The following is a 20,966-nucleotide window of genomic DNA, read 5'->3' as shown; positions in this document are numbered from 1 at the left end:
TTAAAAATACAAAAATTAGCCGGGCGCAGTGGCATGTGCCTGTAATCTCAGCTACTCGGGAGGCTGAGGCAGGAGAATTGCTTGAACCCAGGAGGTGGAGGTTGCAGTGAGCCGAGATCGCGCCATTGTACTCCAGACTGGGCGACAGAGCAAGACTCTGTCTCAAAAAAAAAAAAAAAAGAATAGAAGACCCTGTGCCTGGAAGACAGTAGTTGCTCAATAATTGCTGGCCTCTGCCCCAGAAGGGGAAGGGCGAGGCAGATGCAGGACCTGCGGGAGGTACCTGTCCCAGGCCCTTGGGCGTAAGAAGCCTCGCCCACGCAGCACCCAACCCATACCCAGCCCGCCCGCCAGCCAACCTTGGCGTCCCTGCCTTGCGCCTACCTACCTTGCGCCTACCCACTCCCACAGGCCCAGCGTGCACGTCTCTAGGCTAGGCATCCTTGCCCCTGTGACGTCAGCGTCACCCAACGTTTATTGGGCACAAACTGTATGCCCGGCCATGGGGATGCCGGAGAGAACGACACGAAGACCCTCACCCCTCAAAGCTCCCAGCGGGAGGAGGGGCTGCTTCACTTGGGAAGTGTGGGGATGGAATTCTCAGCCCCCCGATAACTCCGAGGCCCGCCGCCTGCCTGGTTTTTGGCCGGACACTGGACTTCCCCTGGAAGTTGCTCGACACTGCGCGCCCCCAGCAGAAAATCAGGTCGGTTCTCGGAGCCCAGTCTAATGCTTTCCGACCCGCAAACCAAGGCCCAGTGACCGCCCCCGCCGCGCAGCAGCCTGCGTCGCCAGCCAACCACGCGCGGCCGAGTAGCCCCGCCCCTCCACATGGCCAATGGCCGCGCGCCGCCTCGCCTCCTCGCTGCGGGAAGGGTCCTGGGCCCCGGGCGGCGGTAACTAGGTCTCAGGGCTGGGGCTACCCGAGGTAAGATCGCTGCCCGGGCGTTGGGTCCTTTCGGCTCAGCACGCACGGAAGTCCTGGCTGCAGCGGCAGGACGGAGTCCGCCGGGACGCCCTGGGTCTGGGGCGCGCTGGGGGCCCAGGAGGGGACAGGACGCGCGGGGCTCCGGAAGAGCGGGCCCTGTGGAGCAAGAGTTTCGGGAACACTGAGGGCTCCAGGCGCCGCATCCACCATCCGGGGAAAAGGGGGTAGGTGGCGCTGGGCGTCTGCTCGTGCTGGGGGAAAGGTAGGGCCAGAAGGGGACGGGCAAGCGGCCGCTGACCTCCTCCTGCCGCTCGCGGGCCCAGGGTGACGCTAAGGTGGGGCCGAGCCTCGACCGGGTGCACCTAGAGGTCGAGTGCTACCGCCCTCCCCTGGGTCTGGACAGTTCTCGGCGGCGACACCGGCTCAGAACAGCTTCCCCGCCCTCCGCGGACCTGGGTCGCGCCCAGGAATCTGATCCAAGGCTGTGAGGCCTGTCCCTTTGAGAAGTGTGGGTATTTATTTCCGGGATGCACTCAGAGCCTCTGGACAGTCAGGTCGGAAACTTTGCTGTATCAGGAACACTCTGTCACCTCCTTCCTTTTCAGTTGGGAAGGAGGTGCCAGGAAAACATGAAACAAACCAAAAACACGAAAAAGGCATTCTCTGTATGGAAGCCGTGAAGCCTCAAAAATCTCTAGGAGGACAGCCAGCGACCTGGGACCTGTGGCAGCCATGTGAGGGCAGGGTTAATGTCTGGACTAAATGTTGCTTCCTCTTAAGTGCACCCTCAGCCTCCCTCCCGCCAAGTGACCTTGGGTCCTTTTTGGGCTTGAAGACAGGTGGCTGTGTGGGTCTCGCTGCAGGGGTCTCTGTGCCCTGCAAGGTGTATGACCAGGGGCAGTGAGGCAGCAGGTTCTGGGTTCAAATCCTGTGCTAGCTTCTGGCCAGCTGTGCACCTTGGCATCACTTTCCCTGTCACGGGATTGGGGAAGGATTAACTGAAAGAACCTTAGGATGTGCCTGTCTACAGTGGGCCCTCCATAAATGTGAACAAATGTGGGCTTCCTTTCTTCCTTTCCTTTTGTTTGGGCCACATCATCCCTTCCCCTCCATCTGTGGCTGAGGCTGGAATGCAGAAGAGTGCCTCATCTGACTTCCTTCTGGTACCTGGCTGATGCTATGAGAAGAAGGAGAAAGGGGTCTTTTTTTTTTTGAAATGGAGTCTCGCTCTCTTGCCCAGGCTGGAGCGCAGCGGTCCAATCTCAGCTCACTGCAACCTCTGCCTCCTGGGTTTAGAGATTCTCATGCCTCAGCCTCCCAAGTAGCAGGGATTACAGGTGTCTGATATCACGCCTGGCTAATTTTTGCATTTTTAGTAGAGACGGGGTTTCACCATGTTGGCCAGGCTGGTCTCAAACTCCTGACCTCAAGTGATCTGCCTGCCTTGGCCTCCCAAAGTGCTGGGATTACAGGCATGAACCACCATGCCTGGCCGAGAAAGGGGTCTATTAACTCCCATAGAGTTGTTCTTTGCTAATTTCTTGAAGGCTCAGAGGACCCCCGCCTCACCTTCCTGACTCTCCTGACCTGTCATTAGTACTTGCCTCACGAGGAATGTAGCAGCGCCTGCTGGTTGGCAAAGCAACTCGTGCATGTGAGGCTCTGAGGCCAGTGACAGGACTGTTTCCCCTGTGAGGGGGGGTCTGGTTGCCCAGCAGCTTTTAGGTGCTGTCTGCTCTACAGCACTGCCTCCTGAGAGAGGTCTCATGCCTGGCTGATGCCCACTTGGTCCTCTCCTGCCTCCTTCCCTCCCTGACAACCCACTTGGAATCCAATAGCATCTCAAGCTTCACTTGTTCAGAACTGAGTTCCGGAGTCCCTTCTGAGCCACTGCTCCTCCCCTGGCTTCTCTGGCCTGGTAAAAGGGCACCTTCCATTCACCCAGTGTCCAAGGAGTCATCCTTCTTTTCTCTCCCTTATCTCCTACACCCTCAAAACACCAGGAATCTGGCTGCCTCCTGCCATCTCTGTGGTTCCCTTGCTGACCATAATCATCCTGTCTCCTGGGCTGTGGCCTCCTGCCTGGTCTCCCAGTTTTCATCCTGGCCCCTCCAAAGTCCTCACAACCGCCAGAGAAGTCTTTAATGTAAATCAGATCCTCTTCTTTCCCTGCCACAGCCTTCCAGTGGTTCCGTGTTTCACTCCAACTAAAACCCAGAGTCCTTTCCTACAGCACTCTACATGAGTGGCCCCTGCCACCTCCTTGACCTTGAAAATCTCTGCCCCTTTCCCTAGCTTGCTTGCTTTTTTTTTTTTTCCTATGACGGAGTTTTGATCTTGTTGCCCAGGCTGGAGTGCAATGGGACGATTTCGGCTCACTGCAACCTCTGCCTCCTGGGTTCAAGCGATTCTCCTGCCTCAGCCTCCTGAGTAGCTGGGATTACAGGCGCCCACCACCATGCTAATTTTTGTATTTTTAGTAGAGAAAGGGTTTCCCCATGTTGGTGAGGCTGGTCTCGACCTCCTGAGCTCAGGTGATCCACCCGCCTAGGCCTCCCAAAGTGCTGGGATTATAGGCGTGAGCCACCGCAGCCAGCCATCCCTAGCTTTCTTAACCTAGACCACACTGACCTGCTTTCTATTCTTCAAACATGCCAAGCTCATTCCCGTTTTAGGACTTTTGCATTTACCATGCCCTCTGCCTAAAACACCAGTCTTCTCAGCCTGAGAACGGCTCAGCTGTGTTCTGCACGCTAGTTCAGAAAGGCTGCTTTGACCCTCTAGTTCAAGTAGCATGCCTCTCTCCAGGGGCTCTGTCTCATTACCTGCTTTATTTTCTTTAGAACTTTTATTGCTGTCTGGAACTCTTATTTGGGTATTAATTTACTGATCTGTTATTTGTCCCACCCCACTAGAATATAAATTGGATGTGGCATAGACCTTGTCTCTTTTATTCCCTGCAGCACTCCCTGATGGGGGAGGCAAAAAAGTAACAAGCAAATACATCTACAATTGCAAATTGTGGTAACTCCTACATAAACAACTGGCAGCAATTGCTTATATTTGAGGCGCTTAAAAATTTTTAAGCTGGCTGGGCGCGGTGGCTCACGCCTGTAATCCCAGCACTTTGGGAGGCCGAGGCGGGCAGATCACAAGGTCAGGAGATCGAGACCATCCTGGCTAACACAGTGAAACCCGTCTCTACTACAAATACAAAAAATTAGCTGAGTGTGGTAGTGGGCGCCTGTAGTCCCAGCTACTGGGAAGGCTGAGGCAGGAGAATGCTGTGAACCCGGGAGGCGGAGCTTGCAGTGAGCCGAGATCGCGCCATTGTACTCCAGCCTGGGCAAAAAGAGTGAACTCCATCTAAAAAAAAAAAAAAAAAAAAAAGGCCAGGCGCAGTGGCTCACGCCTGTAATCCCAGCACTCTGGGAGGCCAAGGCAGGTGGATCATGAGGTCAGGAGATTGAGACCATCCTGGCTAACAAGGTGAAACCCTGTCTCTACTAAAAATACAAAAAATTAGCTGGGCGTGGTGGCGGGCGCCTGTGGTCCCAGCTACTCGGGAGGCTGAGGCAGGAGAGTGGCGTGAACCCGGGAGGTGGAGCTTGCAGTGAGCCGAGATTGCACCACTGCACTCCAGCTTGGGTGGCAGAGCGAAACTCCGTCTCAAAAAAAAAAAAAAAAATTTAAGCTTACAGGCCGGCCACAGTGGCTTAGCACTGTGGGAGGCCAAGGCAAGAGGATCACTTGAGGTCAGGAGTTCGAGATCAGCTTGGCCAACATGGTGAAACTCTGTCTCTACTAAAAAATACAAAAATTGGCCAGGCGCGTTGGCTGGCGCCTGTAATCCTAGCAACTTGGGAGACCAACGCAGGCAGATCACCTGAGGTCAGGAGTTCAGGACCGGCCTGGCCAACATTAAAACATACAAAACCCCGTCTCTACTAAAAAATATAAAAATTATCCAGACATGGTGGCGTGTACCCGTAATCCCAGCTACTCGGGAGGCTGAGGTAGGAGAATTGCTTAAACCTGAGAAGCAGAGGTTGCAGTGAACCGAGATTATGCCACTGCACTCCAGCCTGGGCAACAGAGCGAGACTCTGTCTCAAAAACAACAACAACAACAACAAACAAACAAATTAGCCAGGCGTGATGGTGGGCACATGTAATCCCAGCTACTCGGGAGGCTGAGGTAGGAGAATTGCTTGAACGTGGGAGATGGAGGCTGCAGTGAGCCGAGATCACACCACTGCACTCCAGCCTGGGCGACAGGGAGACTCTGTCTCAAAAAAAAAAAAAAAAAAAAAAGCTTATTAGGCTGAATTACTGTACTGTCAAAACAAGCTATCTGAGCCATTTTAAGGGTGAGGAAGTCTGGAAACTGATAACTTGCCCAGGACACACAGTGAGTTCAAGGCATGGAACTCAGTCTCCTATCTTAAGAATGTATGTGAGCCGGGCATGGTGGCTCACAGCTGTAATCCCAGCGCTTTGGGAGGCCAAGGCAGGCAGATCATCTGAGGTCAGGAGTTCAAGACCAGCCTGACCAACATGGATAAACCCTGTCTCTACTAAAAATACAAAATTAACCAGGTGTGGTGGTTCATGTCTGTAATTCCAGCTACTCAGGAGGCTGAGGCAGGAAAATCACTTGAACCCGGAAGGCGGAGGTTGTGGTAAGCCGAGATTGCGCCATTGTACTCCAGCCTGGGCAACAAGAGTGGAACTGTCTCAAAAAAGAAAAAAAGAATGTATGTGTAGTAGGCTTTAATGGTGGGCCTGCAGCCATGTCATGGAAAGAAGCTGACCTGAATATCTCAGTTCTTTCCTCTTCTACTAACTAGCAAGCGTACCTCAATTTCTTCTTTAAAGTAGAATGATCCTATTATGATTGTGTTGGGGTTCACTTTTTAGTTTTTCAGTGTGTCCCAAAGCAGCAGCCGTTTAGGTATAGCCCTCTTGCTATCAGCTTGAGGGCCTTAGAGCCAGGAGGGGAGCCAGGACATTTATAGGCACAGAAAGTAGGGTCACGTACAGATCCCCCCACCACATGTGCTAGGGGTACATGCAGACCTCCCCAGTGCTGACCAACCTGCAGAGAAGAAATAGGCCCTAGGTATTCTGGATCTGATTCTTTTTGGTCATCAATTATTTTTATTTTTATTTTTTTAGAGACAGGGTCTCACTGTGTTGCCCAGGCTGGCCTCGAACAGCTGGGCTCAAGCGATCCTCCTGCCCTAGCTTCTTGAGTAGCTGGTGGTCATCAATTCATTTTTAGCAAATTCTGCAGATTTTTTTTTTTTTTTTTGAGACGGAGTCTCACTCTGTCGTCCAGGCTGGAGTGCAGTGGCGTGATCTCGGCTCACTGCAACCTCCGCCTCTTGGGTTCAAGCAATTCTCTGCCTCAGCCTCCTGAATAGCTGGGATTGCAGGCGCCCGCCACCATGCCTGGCTAATTTTTTTGTAATTTTAGTAGAGACGGGGTTTCACCATCTTGGCCAGGTTGGTATTGAACTCCTGACCTCGTGATCCACCCGCCTCGGCCTCCCAACGTGCTGGGGTTACAGGCGTGAGCCACCGCGCCCGGCTTCTGCAAGAATTTTGGAGAGATCCAGGCAGTAATAAAACAGGATGTTTACAGAAATTAAAGATGGCGGCCGGGCGCGGTAGCTCACGCCTGTAATCCCAGCACTTTGGGAGGCCAAGGCGGGCGCATCACGAGGTCAGGAGGTCGAGACCATCCTGGCTAAGACGGTGAAACCCTGTTTCTACTAAAAATACAAAAAAATTAGCCGGGCGTCGTGGCGGGCGCCTGTAGTCCCAGCTACTCAGGAGGCTGAGGCAGGAGAATGGCGTGAACCCGAGAGGCGGAGCTTGCAGTGAGCCGAGATCGCGCCACTGCACTCCAGCCTGGGCAACAGAGCAAGACTCCGTCTCAAAAAAAAAAAAAAAAAAAAAAAAGAATTTAAAGATGGTTGGGCACATTGGCTGGCGCTTGTAATCCGAGCTACTTGACAGGCTGAGGCAGGAGGATCCCTTGAGGCCAGGCGTTTGAGACCAGCCTGGGCAGCATCATGAGACCCTGTCTCTAGAAAAAACAAAAAAATTAGCTGGGCATAGTGGCGTAGGTCTGTAGTTCCAGCTACCAGGGATGCTGAGGCGGGAGAATTGCTTGAGCCCAGGAGTTTGAGGCTGAAGTGAACTATGATTGTACCACTGCACCCAATTTGGGTGACAGAGTGAGACCCCATCTGTTTGTTTGTTTTTGAGACAGAGTTTCGCTCTTGTTGCCCAGGCTGGAGTGCAATGGCGCGATCTTGGCTCACCGCAACCTCTGCCTCCCAGGTTCAAGCAATTCTCCTGCCTCAACCTCCTGAGTAGCTGGGATTTCAGGCATGGGCCACCATGCCCAGCTAATTTTTTTTTTTTGTATTTTTAGTAGAGACGGGGTTTCTCCATGTTGATCAGTCTGGTTTCCAACTCCCAACCTCAGGTAATCCCCCAAATTGGCCTCCCAAAGTGCTGGGATTATAGGCATGAACCACGGCACCCAGCCTGAGACCCCATCTCTTAAAAACAAAACAAAACAAAAAAAATGGCCAGGTATGGTGGCTCACACCTGTAATCCCCAAACTTGGGAGGCTGAGGCGGGTGGATCACTTGAGGTCAGGAGTCCATGACCAGCTTGCCAACATGGTGAAACCCCATCTCTACTAAAAATACAAAAATTAGCTGGGCGTGGTGGTGCGCATCTGTAATCCCAGCTACTCGGAAGGGAGGCTGAGGCAAGAGACTCAATTGAACCCAGGAGGCGGAGGTTGCAGTGAGCCGAGATTGCGCCACTGCACTCCAGCCTGGCAACAAAGTGAGACTCACTCTCAAAAAAAAAAAAAAAAAAAGAAGAAGAAGAAGAAATTAAAGATGAAAGAAAACAAACATTCCAAAAAGTTGAGAAAGAATTGCCTTTTATCTAGCCCCACTCCCAACCCCCCAACCCTGTTGTAATGTGTGATCTGTTTTCTTCCAGTCTCATTTCCTCTCAGTCCATCCACCCTTCATGGGGCCGGAGCCCTCTCTCCAGAATCTGAGCAGCAATGCCGTTTGCTGAAGACAAGACCTATAAGTATATCTGCCACAATTTCAGCAATTTTTGCAATGTGGATGTTGTAGAGATTCTGCCTTACCTGCCCTGCCTCACAGCAAGAGACCAGGTGAGCAAGGGAAGTGACAGCCCAACACTGGCCTGGAGGCAGGGCTGTGGAATTCAAAGCTCAGCCCCATCCTAGTTTCTCACCCAAGCCTCAGCCTGCTCCTTCCTTCTTCCTCTTGCTGTGTCTTGCTCCTTTTGTCCTTGCTGCTTTTCTTTTCTTTTTTTTTTGAGATTGAGTCTCGTTCTGTTGCCAGGCTGGAGTGCAGTGGCACGATCTTGGCTCATTGCGACCTCCGCCTCCTGGGTTCAAGTGATTCTCCTGCCTCAGCCTCCTGAGTAGCTGGGATTACAGGTGCGTGCCACCACGCCCAGCTAATTTTTGTGTTTTTAATAGACACAGGGTTTCACCATGTTGGCCAGGATGGTCTTGATCTCTTGACCTTGTGATCCGCCTGCCTCCGCCTCCCAAAGTGCTGGGATTACAGGCGTGAGCCACCGCACCCTTGCTGCTTTTCTAATTTTTGGATGAAGTGTGGCTCAGGGTGGCATTGCTGACTTCGCCGAGCTCCCCCTTGTGTTGCTTTTGTGCACTGCTCAAAAATATGGCGCTGGCTCTCTGAGATTTCCTGGCTCTGGTCCACTTGCCCACTTTTTTTGGAACCTCCTATTTCTTTCATCTCTCTTGCCCTTCCTTGTCCTGTTCAGTTTTGATTCCATTCTCCTTGTCATGGGGCCCTGTCCTGGCACGGAGCTGGGACTCAGGTTTGAGAGCTGGCAGGATCCAGGTCGCTCTAGCCCCAACAGAACTTGCTGCAGGCCCCTGGCACTCACTAGCTGGTGAAATGGGCACAACCCCTCCCCGTTGTAGCTGCTGTTCTCAGATTGGACCCCTGTGCTCCAGAGGGTACCTGTTGGCTCTTTTGGGGCCTCCTGTGCTCAGATTTCTCAGGAGCCCCATTGTTGTCTCTGGTGTCCTCCCACACAGATCATGTTAGTATGCAGGTCTGTTTGGGGTTTGCTCCTCCCTCTTGTATTTTGGGGTTTATAGGGATATCTTGTTTTGTAGTAAATATTTTCTGTGGGTTTTCTTTATTTTCTTTAAAAAAATTTTTTTTGAGACGGAGTCTCGCCGTGTTGCCCAGGCTGCAGTGCAATGGCACGATCTCAGCTCACTGCAACCTCTGCCTCCCAGGTTCAAGTGATTCTCGCGCCTCAGCCTCCTGAGTAGCTGGGGTTACAGGCGCATGCCACCACACCTGGCTGATTTTGTATTTGTAGTAGAGATGGAGTTTCACCATGTTGGCCAGGCTGGTCTTTAGTTTTATTTTTGAGACAGAGTCTTGCTCTGTTACTCAGGCTGGAGTGCAGTGGCACGATTTTTTTTTTTTTTTGAGATGGAGTCTCGCTCTGTCACCCAGGCTGGAGTGCAGTGGCACGATCTCGGCCCACTGCAAGCTCTGCCTTCTGGGTTTACGCCATTCTTCTGCCTCAGCCTCTTGAGTAGATGGGACTACAGGCGCCCACCATCATGCCCGGCTAATTTTTTGTATTTTTAATAGAGACGGGGTTTCACCGTGTTAGCCAGGATGGTCTCTATCTCCTGACCTCATGATCCGCCCGCCTTGGCCTCCCAAAGTGCTGGGATTACAGGCGTGAGCCACTGCGCCCAGCATTTTTTTTTTTTTTTTTTTTTTTTGAGATGGAGTCTCGCTGTGTCTTCCAGGCTGGAGTGCAGTGGTGCCATCTTGGGTCACCGCAACCTCTGCCTCCTGGGTTCAAGTGATTCTCCTGCTTCAGCCTCCTGATAGCTGGGATTACAGGTATGTGCTACCACGCCCGGCTAATTTTTGTATTTTTGGTAGAGATGGGGTTTCACCATGTTGGTCAGGCTGGTCTTGAATTCCTGACCTCGTGATCCCCGGCCTTCCAAAATGCTGGGATTACAGGTGTGAGCCACCGCACCTGGCTATTTTCCTTTTTCTAAAAATCTAGCTCCTGCAGGATTCTGTGAGTTTTTGTTTCTGCTATCTGGTTGCTTGTTTTTATGTGAGAATTCAGGTAGACATAAAAACTCTAGGGCTGGGCACGGTGGCTCACGCCTGTAATCCCAGCGCTTTGGGAGGCCAAGGCAGGCGGATCACCTGAGGTCAGGAGTTCGAGACCAGCCTGGCCAACATGGCGAAACCACGTCTCTACTAAAAATACAAAAAAATTAGTCGGGCGTGGTGGTGGGCTCCTGTAATCCCAGCTACTCGGGAGGCTGAGGCAGGAGAATTGCTTAAACCCAGGAGGCAGAGGTTGCAGTAAGCTGAGATCGCGGCATTGCACTCCAGCCTGGGCGATGGAGTGGGACTCCATCTGAAAAAAAAAAAAAAGAAACAAAAAAACTCTGCAGCCACTGTCATCTGCCCGCAATCTCCCCAGCTTTCTCAGCTTCCTTGTTTCTTATTGTCGGCCCCCTCTCTTTCCGTCTTTTGCCCCTTTCATCATACTTTTGCTATCTACCTTTTCCTTCTCTCCTAATCCAAACCTTTCTTTTTGCTGTGGGGGCCATATAAATCCAAGGCTTTTGTATCAGATTAACTGGGTTTGGATTCCTGCCCCACTGTTGTAGGATCTTTGCTATAGTACTTTGCTTCTGCTAAGCCTCAGTTTCCTCATTAGTAAAGTGGAGATAATAATGGCATTAAATAAAGATGATACATGCAAAGCCCTTAACGGAGAGCCCAGGACATAGTTAATTGCCAGTTTCCGGCAGCTGCCTTTATTGATGTGGCTGCTAATTGCTCTTCCTCACTCCATACCTGGCCCTGTCCTGGGCTCTGATCCAGTTTCACGTGGCCGCCTTGCTCTTGTGGCTTTCTTGGCACCCCACCCCCCTGCTGTGGCTTCATTCTGGGTGGGGAAGCGGCAGGGGCCACCTGGCTTGAGCAGGACAGTGGCATTGTGTCTTCCAGGATCGACTGCGGGCCACCTGCACACTCTCAGGGAACCGGGACACCCTCTGGTATCTCTTCAATACCCTTCAGCGGCGGCCCGGCTGGGTGGAGTACTTCATTGCGGCGCTGAGGGGCTGTGAGCTATCTGATCTCGCGGACGAAGTGGCCTGTGTCTACCAGAGCTACCAGCCTCGTAAGCGTCCTGCCCTTGCCCTCCTCCTGGACCCCCAGCCTGCTCCCTGGCCTCCGCTGTCCCTTCCCCTCTCCCTGTACTTCCTGCCTTTCTCTGTCATCCTCCTTCTTGTCACTGTGAAGCGATGAATAAGCCTGGGTGTAGATCCAGGCTGAGCCACTTACCAGCTGTGTCCCTTTGGCCAAGTCTCTTAATTTCCCTGAGCCTCAGGCCTCTCTTCTGTAAAATGAAGCTCATGGCAGCATCTGCCGCGGGGAGCTGCAGTGGGTGATACCGCAGGACGATGCGTGTTGAGTATTGAGCTGGGCTGGGCGCTTCCTGTATGCCCAGCACATGGGGTCTCCTCTAACTTTCACGGCTGTAGCGTTCACCTCCCACCCTTCCTCATTTCTTCTCCCCCACCTACTCATTCACCCTCCCTCTCTCCATCTTCTCTTCCTCTCCTCTGGTTTACCCTGAGAGCCTTCGACGCCCTCTATCAGCTGCCTAGTTATTCTTTAAGTCCCTCTCAGTGTCCCTGCCACTCTGAGTGCTCGGAGGGGATTTGGTGAGATTGAGTTTGGTCCTGAGTGAGAGCAAGACATGGGAAGAGGCTGGGCACGGTGTTTCATGCCTGTAATCCCAGCACTTGGGAGGCCGAGGCAGGCGGATCATGAGGTCAGGAGATGGAGACCATCCTGGCTAAAACAGTGAAACCCTGTCTCTACTAAAAATACAAAAAATTAGCTGGACGTGTTGTCCCAGCTACTCAGGAGGCTGAGGCAGGAGAATCACTTGAACCAGGGAGGCAGAGGTTGCAGTGAGCCGAGATCGCACCACTGCACTCCAGCCTGGGTGACAGAGCGAGACTCCATCTCAATAAAAAAAAAAAGACATGGGAAAAAAATCAAGCCAGCCCTATTTATATTTCAAACTAGAGGTAACCTCCGAGACCCTGGTCACATTTATAGCTGTGAGACATCCATGTTTTTCTTTTCTTTCTCTCTCTCTCTCTCTTTTTTTTTTTTCCTTTTAGAGACAGAGTCTTGCTGTGCCACCCAGGCTGGAGCGCAGTGGTGCAATCATAGCTCACTGCAGCCTTGACCTCCTGGGCTCAAGTGATCCTTCTACGTCAGCCTCCAGAGTAGCTGGAACTACAGGCATGGGCAACTATACCTGGCTAATTTTTAAATTTTTTGTAGAGATGACGTCTCACTGTGTTGCCTAGGCTGGTCTCGAACTCCTGGGCTGAAGCGATCGGCCTCCCAGAGTGCTGGGATCATAGGTGTGAGCCACCGCGTCTAGCTCTCATGCTTGCTTTTCTTTCCTTTTTCTCTTCCTTGCTTTTCCTCCCTCCCTCCCTTCCTCTCTTTCTTCCTTTTTTTCCTTCCTTCTTTTTAAATATGTCTCTTCATGTGTGGAGATTAATAGTGATCCCTGGCTGGGCACGGTGGCTCACACCTGTAATCCCAGCACTTTGGGAGGCCGAGGCGGGCGGATCACAAGGTCAGGAGTTCGAGACCAGCCTGGCCAATATGGTGAAACCCTGTCTCTACCAAAAACACAAAAAAATTAGCTGGGCGTGGTGGTGCAAGCCTATAATCCCAGCTACTTGGGAGGCTGAGGCAGGAGAATTGCTTGAACCGGCGAGGTAGAGGTTGCAGTGAGCTGAGATTGCACCACTGCACTCCAGCCTGGACGACAGAGCGAGACTCTGTCTCAAAAAAACAAAACAAAAGAAAAAAATAGTGATCCCCTGAATACAATGGCTGTGGTAGGGCCTGATGAGTGGTGGGGGCAAAGGGGAGGGGCTCAGGCGGCAGCATCAGGGCAGGGGTCAGTGAGCAATGATAGTCATGTGGAGGAGAAAGCCACTGTGTCCTAGGATGCCTGGGGACAGAGAAGGGTGACTGCTGACACCGTGTGGGTGGCTAGAGACCCACGAGGCCCCCCTATACTCCCCTTCCTCCCTTGCTACCTTGTCCTCCAACTGCTCTCACCCTCCCACTCCTGCCCCTTGCCAAGTGATGCTTGTCACTCCTTTTTTTTTTGAAATGGAGTTTTGCTCTGTCGCCCAGGCTGGAGTGCAGTGGTGCGATCTCGGCTCACTGCAAGCTCCGCCTCCTGGGTTCACGCCATTCTCCTGCCTCAGCCTCCCGAGTAGCTGGGACTACAGGCGCCTGCCACCGTGCCCGGCTAACTTTTTGTATTTTTTAGTAGAGATGGGGTTTCACTGTGTTAGCCAGGATAGTCTGGATCTCCTGACCTCGTGATCCACCCGCCTTGGCTTCCCAAAGTGCTGGGATTACAGGCGTGAGCCACCAAGCCTGGCCCTGCTTGTCACTCTTGAGGAGTGGACCCACAACAGAACAGCTTTTGGACCTATGGGTGGGGCAGGGGCTATACCCAAGAGCACCCAACCCTCTTTAATCATGAGGAGAACCCCCAATTCCTTTTTTTTGAGACGGAGTCTTGCTCAGTCGCCCAGGCTGGAGTGCAGTGGCATGACTTTGGCTCACCACAACCTCTGCCTCCCGGGTTCAAGTGGTTCTCCTTCCTCAGCCTCCCTATAGTCCCTGATTCCTTCCAATTTTTGTTTTTTTTTTTGAGACGGAGTCTCGTTCTTGTTGCCCAGGCTGGAGTGCAATGGTGCAATCTCAGCTCACGGCAACCTTCACCTCCCAGGTTCAAGCAATTCTCCTGCCTCAGCCTCTTGAGTAGCTGGGATTACAGGCATGCGCCTCCACGCCTGGCTAATTCTGTTATTTTTAGTAGAGACGGGGTTTCTCCATGTTGGTCAGGCTGGTCTCGAACTCCCGACCTCAGGTGATCCACCCACTTCGGCCTCCCAAAGTGCTGGGATTACAGGCGTGAGCCACCGCGTCTGGCTTCTTTTTCTTTTTTTCCCCCGAGAGTCTTGCTCTGTTGCCCAGGCTGGAGTGCAGTGGTGCGATCTCAGCTCACTGCAACCTCCGTTTCCCAGATTGAAGCAATTCTCCTGCCTCAGCCTCCCGAGTAGCTGGGATTACAGGTGCCTGCCAGCACGCCCGGCTAATTTTTGTATTTTTAGTAGAGATGGGGTTTCACTATGTTGGCCAGGCTGGTCTTGAACTCCTGACCTCCTAATCCACCTGCCTTGGCCTCCTCAAATCCTGGGATTACAGGCATGAGCCACCGTGCCCAGCCCCTGATTCCTTCTTTTTTTTCTTTTTTTTTTTTTTAGACGGAGTCTCGCTCTGTCTCCCAGGCTGGAGTGCAGTGGCGCGATCTTGGCTCACTGCAAGCTCCGCCTCCCGGGTTCACACCATTCTCCTGCCTCAACCTCCTGAGTAGCTGGGACTACAGGCACCCGCCACCACGCCCGGCTAATAATAATGTTGTATTTTTAGTAGAGATGGGGTTTCACTGTGTTAGCCAGGATGGTCTCGATCTGACCTCGTGATCCGCCTGCCTTGGCCTCCCAAAGTGCTGAGATTAAAGGCGTGAGCCACTGTGCCCAGCCCTGATTCCTTCTTGATATCACTACATCTTTGTCCTCCAGGGACCTTGGACCGTCCCCCAGACCCACTGGAGCCACCGTCACTTCCTGCTGAGGGGCCAGGGCCCCCCACGCCTGCTGCGGCCCACAGCATCCCCTACAATGGCTGCAGAGAGAAGGAGCCAAGTTACCTCATGCCTGTCCAGGAGACCCAGGCACCAGAGTCCCCAGGAGAGGTCTGTCCTCACAGTCTACCTTGAGCTACCATTTTTTGTGTTCCTATCTGCCCACTTCTGCCCATTGAGCCTTCCAGAAACCCTCTCCCGTCCCCTATAAATCACGCCTAATCTCTGCTCAGAACCCTAGGGCTTCTTCAGTTGGGATCTGCCCCAGACCAGCTTCCAGGCTGCTGACCAGGTCTTCACCCTGTGGCAGCCCTAATCCTCTGTCAGCAACCAGCTGGGAGACCACTGTGTGTGTGTGTGTGTGTGTGTGTGTGTGTGTGTTGTGTGTGTGTGTGTGTTGTGTGTGTGTGTGTGTTGTGTGTGTGTGTGTGTGTGTGTGGTGTGTGTGTGTGTGTGTGTGTGTGTGTGACCACAGTGTGTGTGTGTGTGTGTGTGTGTGTGTGTGTGTTGTGTGTGTGTGTGTGTGTGGTGTGTGTGTGTGTGTCAGTGTCTCATTCTGTCACCCAGGCTGGAGTACAGTGGAGTGATCTTGGCTCATTGCAACCTCTGCCTCCTGGGTTCAGGCCATTCTCCTGCCTCAGCTTCCTGAGTAGCTGGGATTACAGGCACCCACCGCCACGCCCAGCTAATTTTTGTATTTTTAGTAGAGATGTGGTTTTGCCATGTCAGCGAGGCTGGTCTCGAACTCCTGACATCAGGTGATCTGCCCACCTTTGCCTCCCAAAATGCTGGGATTACAGGCATGAGCCACCGTGCCTGGCAATGCTGTGTGTTTTCTGTGAGGTAGACGCAAGGACACCTGTGGACAGAGGGTCTGGGAATTACCAGAACCCAGGCAAGGGCTCCCCTGGCTCCTGTGCTCCATGGTGTGGGCTGAGGCCTATAGGAGATGCCCCAAGAGCACAAGCTGCCCTTTGTGAGCTCTTGGGAGAGGCAACTGCCTTATTCATATTTTCCCTCATTGCAGAGTTCAGAACAAGCCCGGCAGATGCTTAGCCCCAGAGCCATCCCAAGGAGTCCAGATGGTGGCCCCCTGGAGTCCTCCTCTGACCTGGCAGCCCTCAGCCCTCTGACCTCCAGCGGGCATCAGGAGCAGGACACAGAACTGGGCAGTACCCACATAGCAGGTATGCATGGAATCTGGAATTATAGGGTCCTTCTGATCTCTCAAGTGAGGGTGAGAATTAGAGTTGCCCCATCTGGCTTCCTTAAACAGGAGACAAGGTGGGAATAAAGGGAGTTCAACCCAGGAAGCAAACCAGTTCCTTAGCGGGTGTATGAATTAGCATTTGCTGTGTAACAAATAGTCCACTCCAGTTTTCCAATTTTTTTTTTTTTAGTAGCTTAAAATACAGCCATTTATTTAGCATATGATCCTGTGGGTCAGGCATTTGGGCTACCTACATGGGCATTTCTTCTGGTCTTGGCTGAATTTCCTTTCAAGTACTCACCGGTATATACATAAGTTCTGCCTCTGGTTGTTTGCTGAGCACCTTGGTTCTCTTCTATGTAGTCTCTCATCCTCCAGCACACACACCCATCATAGCAGCTGGGCAGAGTTCTCAGAGAGAGAGAGAGAGAGGGCTCAAAACTGGCACAGTGTCCCCTGTGCCCCATTCTGTGGGCAAAAGCAAGTTATAAGGCCAGCCTAGATTCAAGGAGTAGGGAAATAGACTCCCTCCCTAGACGGGAGGACTGACAGGCACAGTGCAGAGGGGCTGGGTGGAGGCGAGCGAGATAAGTAGGGCCATTTTTGCACTCTGCCAAAGGGACTGTAGGGAGCAGCCAGGGCCTGTAGGGCAGTGGGAGAGGGACAGTGCAGGGCTGCATCAGCTGTTGGCAGGGGAACCTTTAGGCACTGCCTTACCGCAGAGATCTCCAGTTCCCAGTGAATCATGAAAACTTCTCAGTCCCCAGAGGAAGTAAGGTCTTCATCATCCAGTGGCCTGGACCCAACTCCAGATGTCAGTGCTCCCCCTCAGAAATATATAGTTGTCCATCTGGACCTCTCAGGCTAGCATGTCTCTTTCCTACTTCCCAAACTATTCCACATGACGCTGGTGCCCAGTCAGCCCTCAGTGCCCTGGGACAGCCACAAGACACATGAGCAGTTAAAGGCTAGGAGATGTCATCTTAGTACTTTTGTCATCCCCAAACTGCTCCAAGCACCTGTCTGTGCTTTGCAGTGTCACCTGGCCATGGGATGCCTTTCAGGAGTTGCTGTAGACCACAGAGGCAGAGGGTGCTTAGGTTTCAGTACGTTTGTAGACACAGGTCCCATGAGATTCTGTGGTATTAGATTGTGGTGGGGGAGGTGTACATCAGAATCACCCTGACTTTTGCCAGCTGTGGGACTTGGCATGTGCATTCCGAGTTCCGTGGAGAGTCCTGCTGCAACTGCCTTTATAGACCATCACCATCTGCTATCCCCTGCTTCCCCCACCCAGGTCAGGCAGCCTCCCAGGGGTGGCTTTGTCCCTGTCCCCTCTCTTCCCAAGCCTCCGGGATGGCCAGGCCTCTCAGCTGGTGTGAGCTGTTCTGCATGAGCCATCCTGCCACCCCTCGCCCTGATCCATGGCTGCTCCCACGCATGGTGGTGGGAGAGGGACAGCAGTGGGGGAAGTGTCCAGGATTCCATGAGGCTAAGGTCAAGGTAGAAAAGGCAGACACAGGAGAGGGGAGGTTTCCCAGGTGGGAGAGGAAAAAGCGGAGAGAATAATTAATAATGGTCTTCAAGCTCCTAGGTACCATTTCACTGTATGCCAGGACAGACCTGGGGCTACAGGTCAAGGACTGAGGGCAGCTGCTGGGCTTTCAGGCCAGGAAGCAGCGACCAAAGGGACTGTGGCATCTCCTCCAAGGGCAGGAGATTTGGAGGCCTAGACACAGTAGGGACTATGAGACCTGGGCCAGAGGGACCCTTCTCGAGGCCTCAAGGTAATGGTCTTTGGGTCTGTGTTTCCACTTGTGTTTTTCCACTGGCAGGTGCGACCTCCAGCCTCACACCATCCCGTGGGCCTGTGTCTCCATCTGTCTCCTTCCAGCCCCTGGCCCGTTCCACCCCCAGGGCAAGCCGCTTGCCTGGACCCACAGGGTCAGTTCTATCTACTGGCACCTCCTCCTCCTCCTCATCCCCTGGCTTGGCCTCTGCAGGGGCTGCAGAGGGTAAACAGGGTGCAGAGAGTGACCAGGCCGAGCCTATCACCTGCTCCATTGGGGCAGAGGCACCTGCCAACTCTCGGCCCTCCAAAGTGCCTGCCACCTTGATGCCTGTGAACACAGTGGTCCCGAAAGTGCCTGCCGACCCAGCATCTGTCAGCACAGCGCCCTCCAAGTTGCCAGCCAGCTCAAAGCGCCCTGGTGCAGTGCCTTCTAATGTGCTCACCAATCCAGCACCATCCAAATTGCCCATCAACTCCACCCGTGCTGGCATGGTGCCATCCAAAGTGCCTACTAGCATGGTGCTCACCAAGGTGTCTGCCAGCACAGTCCCCACCGACAGGAGCAGCAGAAATGAGGTGAGTCCTCGCCCTTCCTGGCAGGGATCCTGGCCCCTTCCCCCGGGACAGCTTGCCCACCTGGCCCCGGCCTTGGCCCCTTCCCAGTCTGCATTCTGTCTCCAGCCTGTGCTGCTCGTGGCCTCTCCTTGACGGCGTACACACAGTTGAGAGCCAGCCTCATGCAGGCCCCACACCATGTTCTCCAGGAGGAGCAGTCATTGAGCTCCTAAGTCTGGACACCTCAGGAGGGTCAGCCACAGGGGGCACCCACTGGTCAGGTGCATAAGTTCTTTTAGGGCTCATAGTTCCTAGTGAAGCCGAGCAGTGCCGTTTTGCACATAAGGAAGCAGTGAGGGGGACAGCGCAGTGGCCCGTCTGCCTCTTGCCTTGCTCTTCACCACCAGGATGCCCGGCACGTCCCTCCATGGCCGGGCTTTACAAAACGCTGTCCCACCTGGAGCAGCCACTCTGACTCAGCAGCCCCCCATTGTTGCCTGCTCCAAGCCTCACATCTAACCCTAGCTGCGGCTGTCTGCTGGGAGGAGCCAAGTCCATAGGGCCCTTTGGGCACATGGCCAGGCCTCTGACCCTGTGGCTGCTCTCTAGTTCTCAGGCCCAGGCAGGATGTCAGTGCAGGATGGGGCCCCGCCCTACCAAGGGCTTCCAGGTGGGCATGAGCTCACAGGCAGGCCAGGGAGTAGGGAAAGGCTGCCCTGGAGGAGGCCACCATTGGTGCAGGTCCTTGGTCCCCTCTACCCCCACTGCTCCAAGAAAAGGTGGCCTAGGGGCATTATGGATTGGGAATTGAGGGGTTGGAGTGTTAGTTCATGCCCTGGCCTGGGAATGGGACCGCCCCACCAGGCTCGTCTCCCTGCCAACCCCAGTCCCTTCCAGTGCTCTCCTTTCTTTCCCAGGAGACCCCAGCAGCTCCAACACCCGCCGGTGCCACTGGAGGCAGCTCAGCCTGGCTAGACAGCAGCTCTGAGAATGGGGGCCTTGGGTCGGAGCTGAGTAAGCCTGGCGTGCTGGCATCCCAGGTAGACAGCCCGTTCTCGGGCTGCTTCGAGGATCTTGCCATCAGTGCCAGCACCTCCTTGGGCATAGGGCCCTGCCATGGCCCAGAGGAGAATGAGTACAAGTCCGAGGGCACCTTTGGGATCCACGTGGCTGAGAACCCCAGCATCCAGCTCCTGGAGGGCAACCCTGGGCCACCTACGGACCCGGAGTGTGGCCCCAGGCCACAAACCAACCAGAAGTTCCAGGAGGGGGAGGTGCCATGCCACAGGCCCTCACCTGGGGCTCTGTGGCTCCAGGTGGCTGTGACAGGGGTGCTGGTAGTCACACTCCTGGTGGTGCTGTACCGGCGGCGTCTGCACTAGTGAAGCCCTGGGCCCTTCCCACCACCCATCTGCTCCGTTCCTGCAGTACACCTGGCCCCTCTCTGAAGCCCCTTGTCCCTTTCTTGGGGATGGTGGAGGCTGGGTCAGAGGGGAGTTAAGGGACCGCAGGCCTGGCAGCAGGACATGCCTTGGCTGAACCAAGTCCTGAGAGCAGCATCTCTGTCCCCACTGTGCCTTGTGTGGGTCCCCGTCCTTGGCTTTCTGGGTCCTGGGCTGCCCCCAGTGCTCCAGACCTTCCCCACTGGCAATCATCCATGTCCTCCAGAGGAGCTTCCTCCTCCAGGCCTCAGCCCTGTTGGCCCAGGTGGAGCAGGACGGACCACTGGAGCACGCGGTGCTTGGGAATGCTTCTCCTGTTGCATTGGTCCCTGAAGGCCTCAGAGCAAGTGTGTGGTGAGTGGGCGACTCCACAAGACCTGCCTCCCACCCTGGCCGCCCAGCCTGAGACCGTTGCACTGAGGCAGGCAGGAGCGGCAGGGTGGCTGCTCTCCAGGAGCCCAACTGCCTTGGGTTCCTGCCCTACTGGGCCCCCTCCCCTGCTGGGCAATCCTGGGAAGGTCTGGAGGTTCCTGTGGACCTCAGGGAAGCCAGGGGCAGCTGCCAGGCCTGAGGAAGACCTCTGGAGCTCTTCTCCAGCCTCCTCTTTCCCTCCCCTCTGGTCTCCATTCTCTTCAGCTCCCTACATGGGCTGGGGAGGAGACACCTGGTGGGCAGAGCTCAGGCAGAGGTTTGGATTTCAGCTCCCTCACTTCTGGGGCTGTGTGGCTTTGGCGGATGTCAGACTTCTGGTCTTGCTTCTCCACGTGGACAGTGAGTATCTGGCTCATTCTTCACTGGGTTCTTTGTTTGCCAAGTGCCTGGCCCAGAGCAAGTGGCCACTGCTTCTTCCACCTCTCTCCTGCCCTACCTGGTAGAGCTGAGGGCATGAGAGGCAGAGTGCACAGTGGTCAAGGGTGCAGCTCTGCAGCACAGGCAGCCTAGGCCTGCATCCCACCCTGCCTCTCACCAGCTCTGTGACCTTGGGCAAGGGATTTATCTGTCTGTCCCTTAGTTTTCTCACCTGTAAAAGGAGGATAAGTATATATATGTATTTCCCAGTGTTGTGAAGATTAAAGGAGTTTATCGATGTAGGTCTTAGGATGAGTCCTGGCATTTACTAAGGATTGGATATATGTTATTATCACTATTAAGTGTTGAGGGTCCAGGCGT

The 20,966-nt window shown here is 53.9% G+C and overlaps 1 protein-coding gene across 3 annotated transcripts; it reads left to right on the top strand.

Moving 5' to 3' along the window:
* Positions 1–469: 469 nt before the first annotated feature.
* On the top strand, positions 470–20,887 carry MAVS (mitochondrial antiviral signaling protein). Of its 3 annotated transcripts, none has more exons than XM_054467917.2 (7): positions 470–706; positions 7,961–8,144; positions 11,041–11,215; positions 14,736–14,908; positions 15,825–15,984; positions 17,843–18,375; positions 19,272–20,887. In XM_054467917.2, the coding sequence occupies exons 2-7, from the start codon at positions 8,028–8,030 to the stop codon at positions 19,734–19,736; spliced, it is 1,623 nt and encodes a 540-aa protein (XP_054323892.1). In that variant the 5' UTR covers positions 470–706; positions 7,961–8,027; the 3' UTR covers positions 19,737–20,887. The 3 variants fall into 3 exon arrangements, with proteins under 3 accessions (XP_054323892.1, XP_054323894.1, XP_054323893.1); XM_054467919.2 differs by lacking the exon at positions 470–706 and adding an exon at positions 816–1,152; XM_054467918.2 differs by lacking the exon at positions 470–706 and adding an exon at positions 819–928.
* The last annotated feature ends 79 nt before the right edge of the window (positions 20,888–20,966 follow it).

This window comes from Pongo pygmaeus, chromosome 21, assembly GCF_028885625.2.
Source record: "Pongo pygmaeus isolate AG05252 chromosome 21, NHGRI_mPonPyg2-v2.0_pri, whole genome shotgun sequence".
NCBI lineage: Eukaryota > Metazoa > Chordata > Mammalia > Primates > Hominidae > Pongo > Pongo pygmaeus.
This window is presented reverse-complemented; position numbering and strand designations above follow the sequence as displayed.

Coding starts and splice junctions, on each gene's coding strand:
- MAVS (XM_054467917.2), top strand. CDS start 8,028: ATGCCGTTTGCTGAAGACAAGACCTATAAGTATATCTGCCACAATTTC. Junction 8,145..11,040: donor GCCTCACAGCAAGAGACCAG/GTGAGCAAGGGA, acceptor TGTGTCTTCCAG/GATCGACTGCGGGCCACCTG. Junction 18,376..19,271: donor ACAGGAGCAGCAGAAATGAG/GTGAGTCCTCGC, acceptor TTTCTTTCCCAG/GAGACCCCAGCAGCTCCAAC.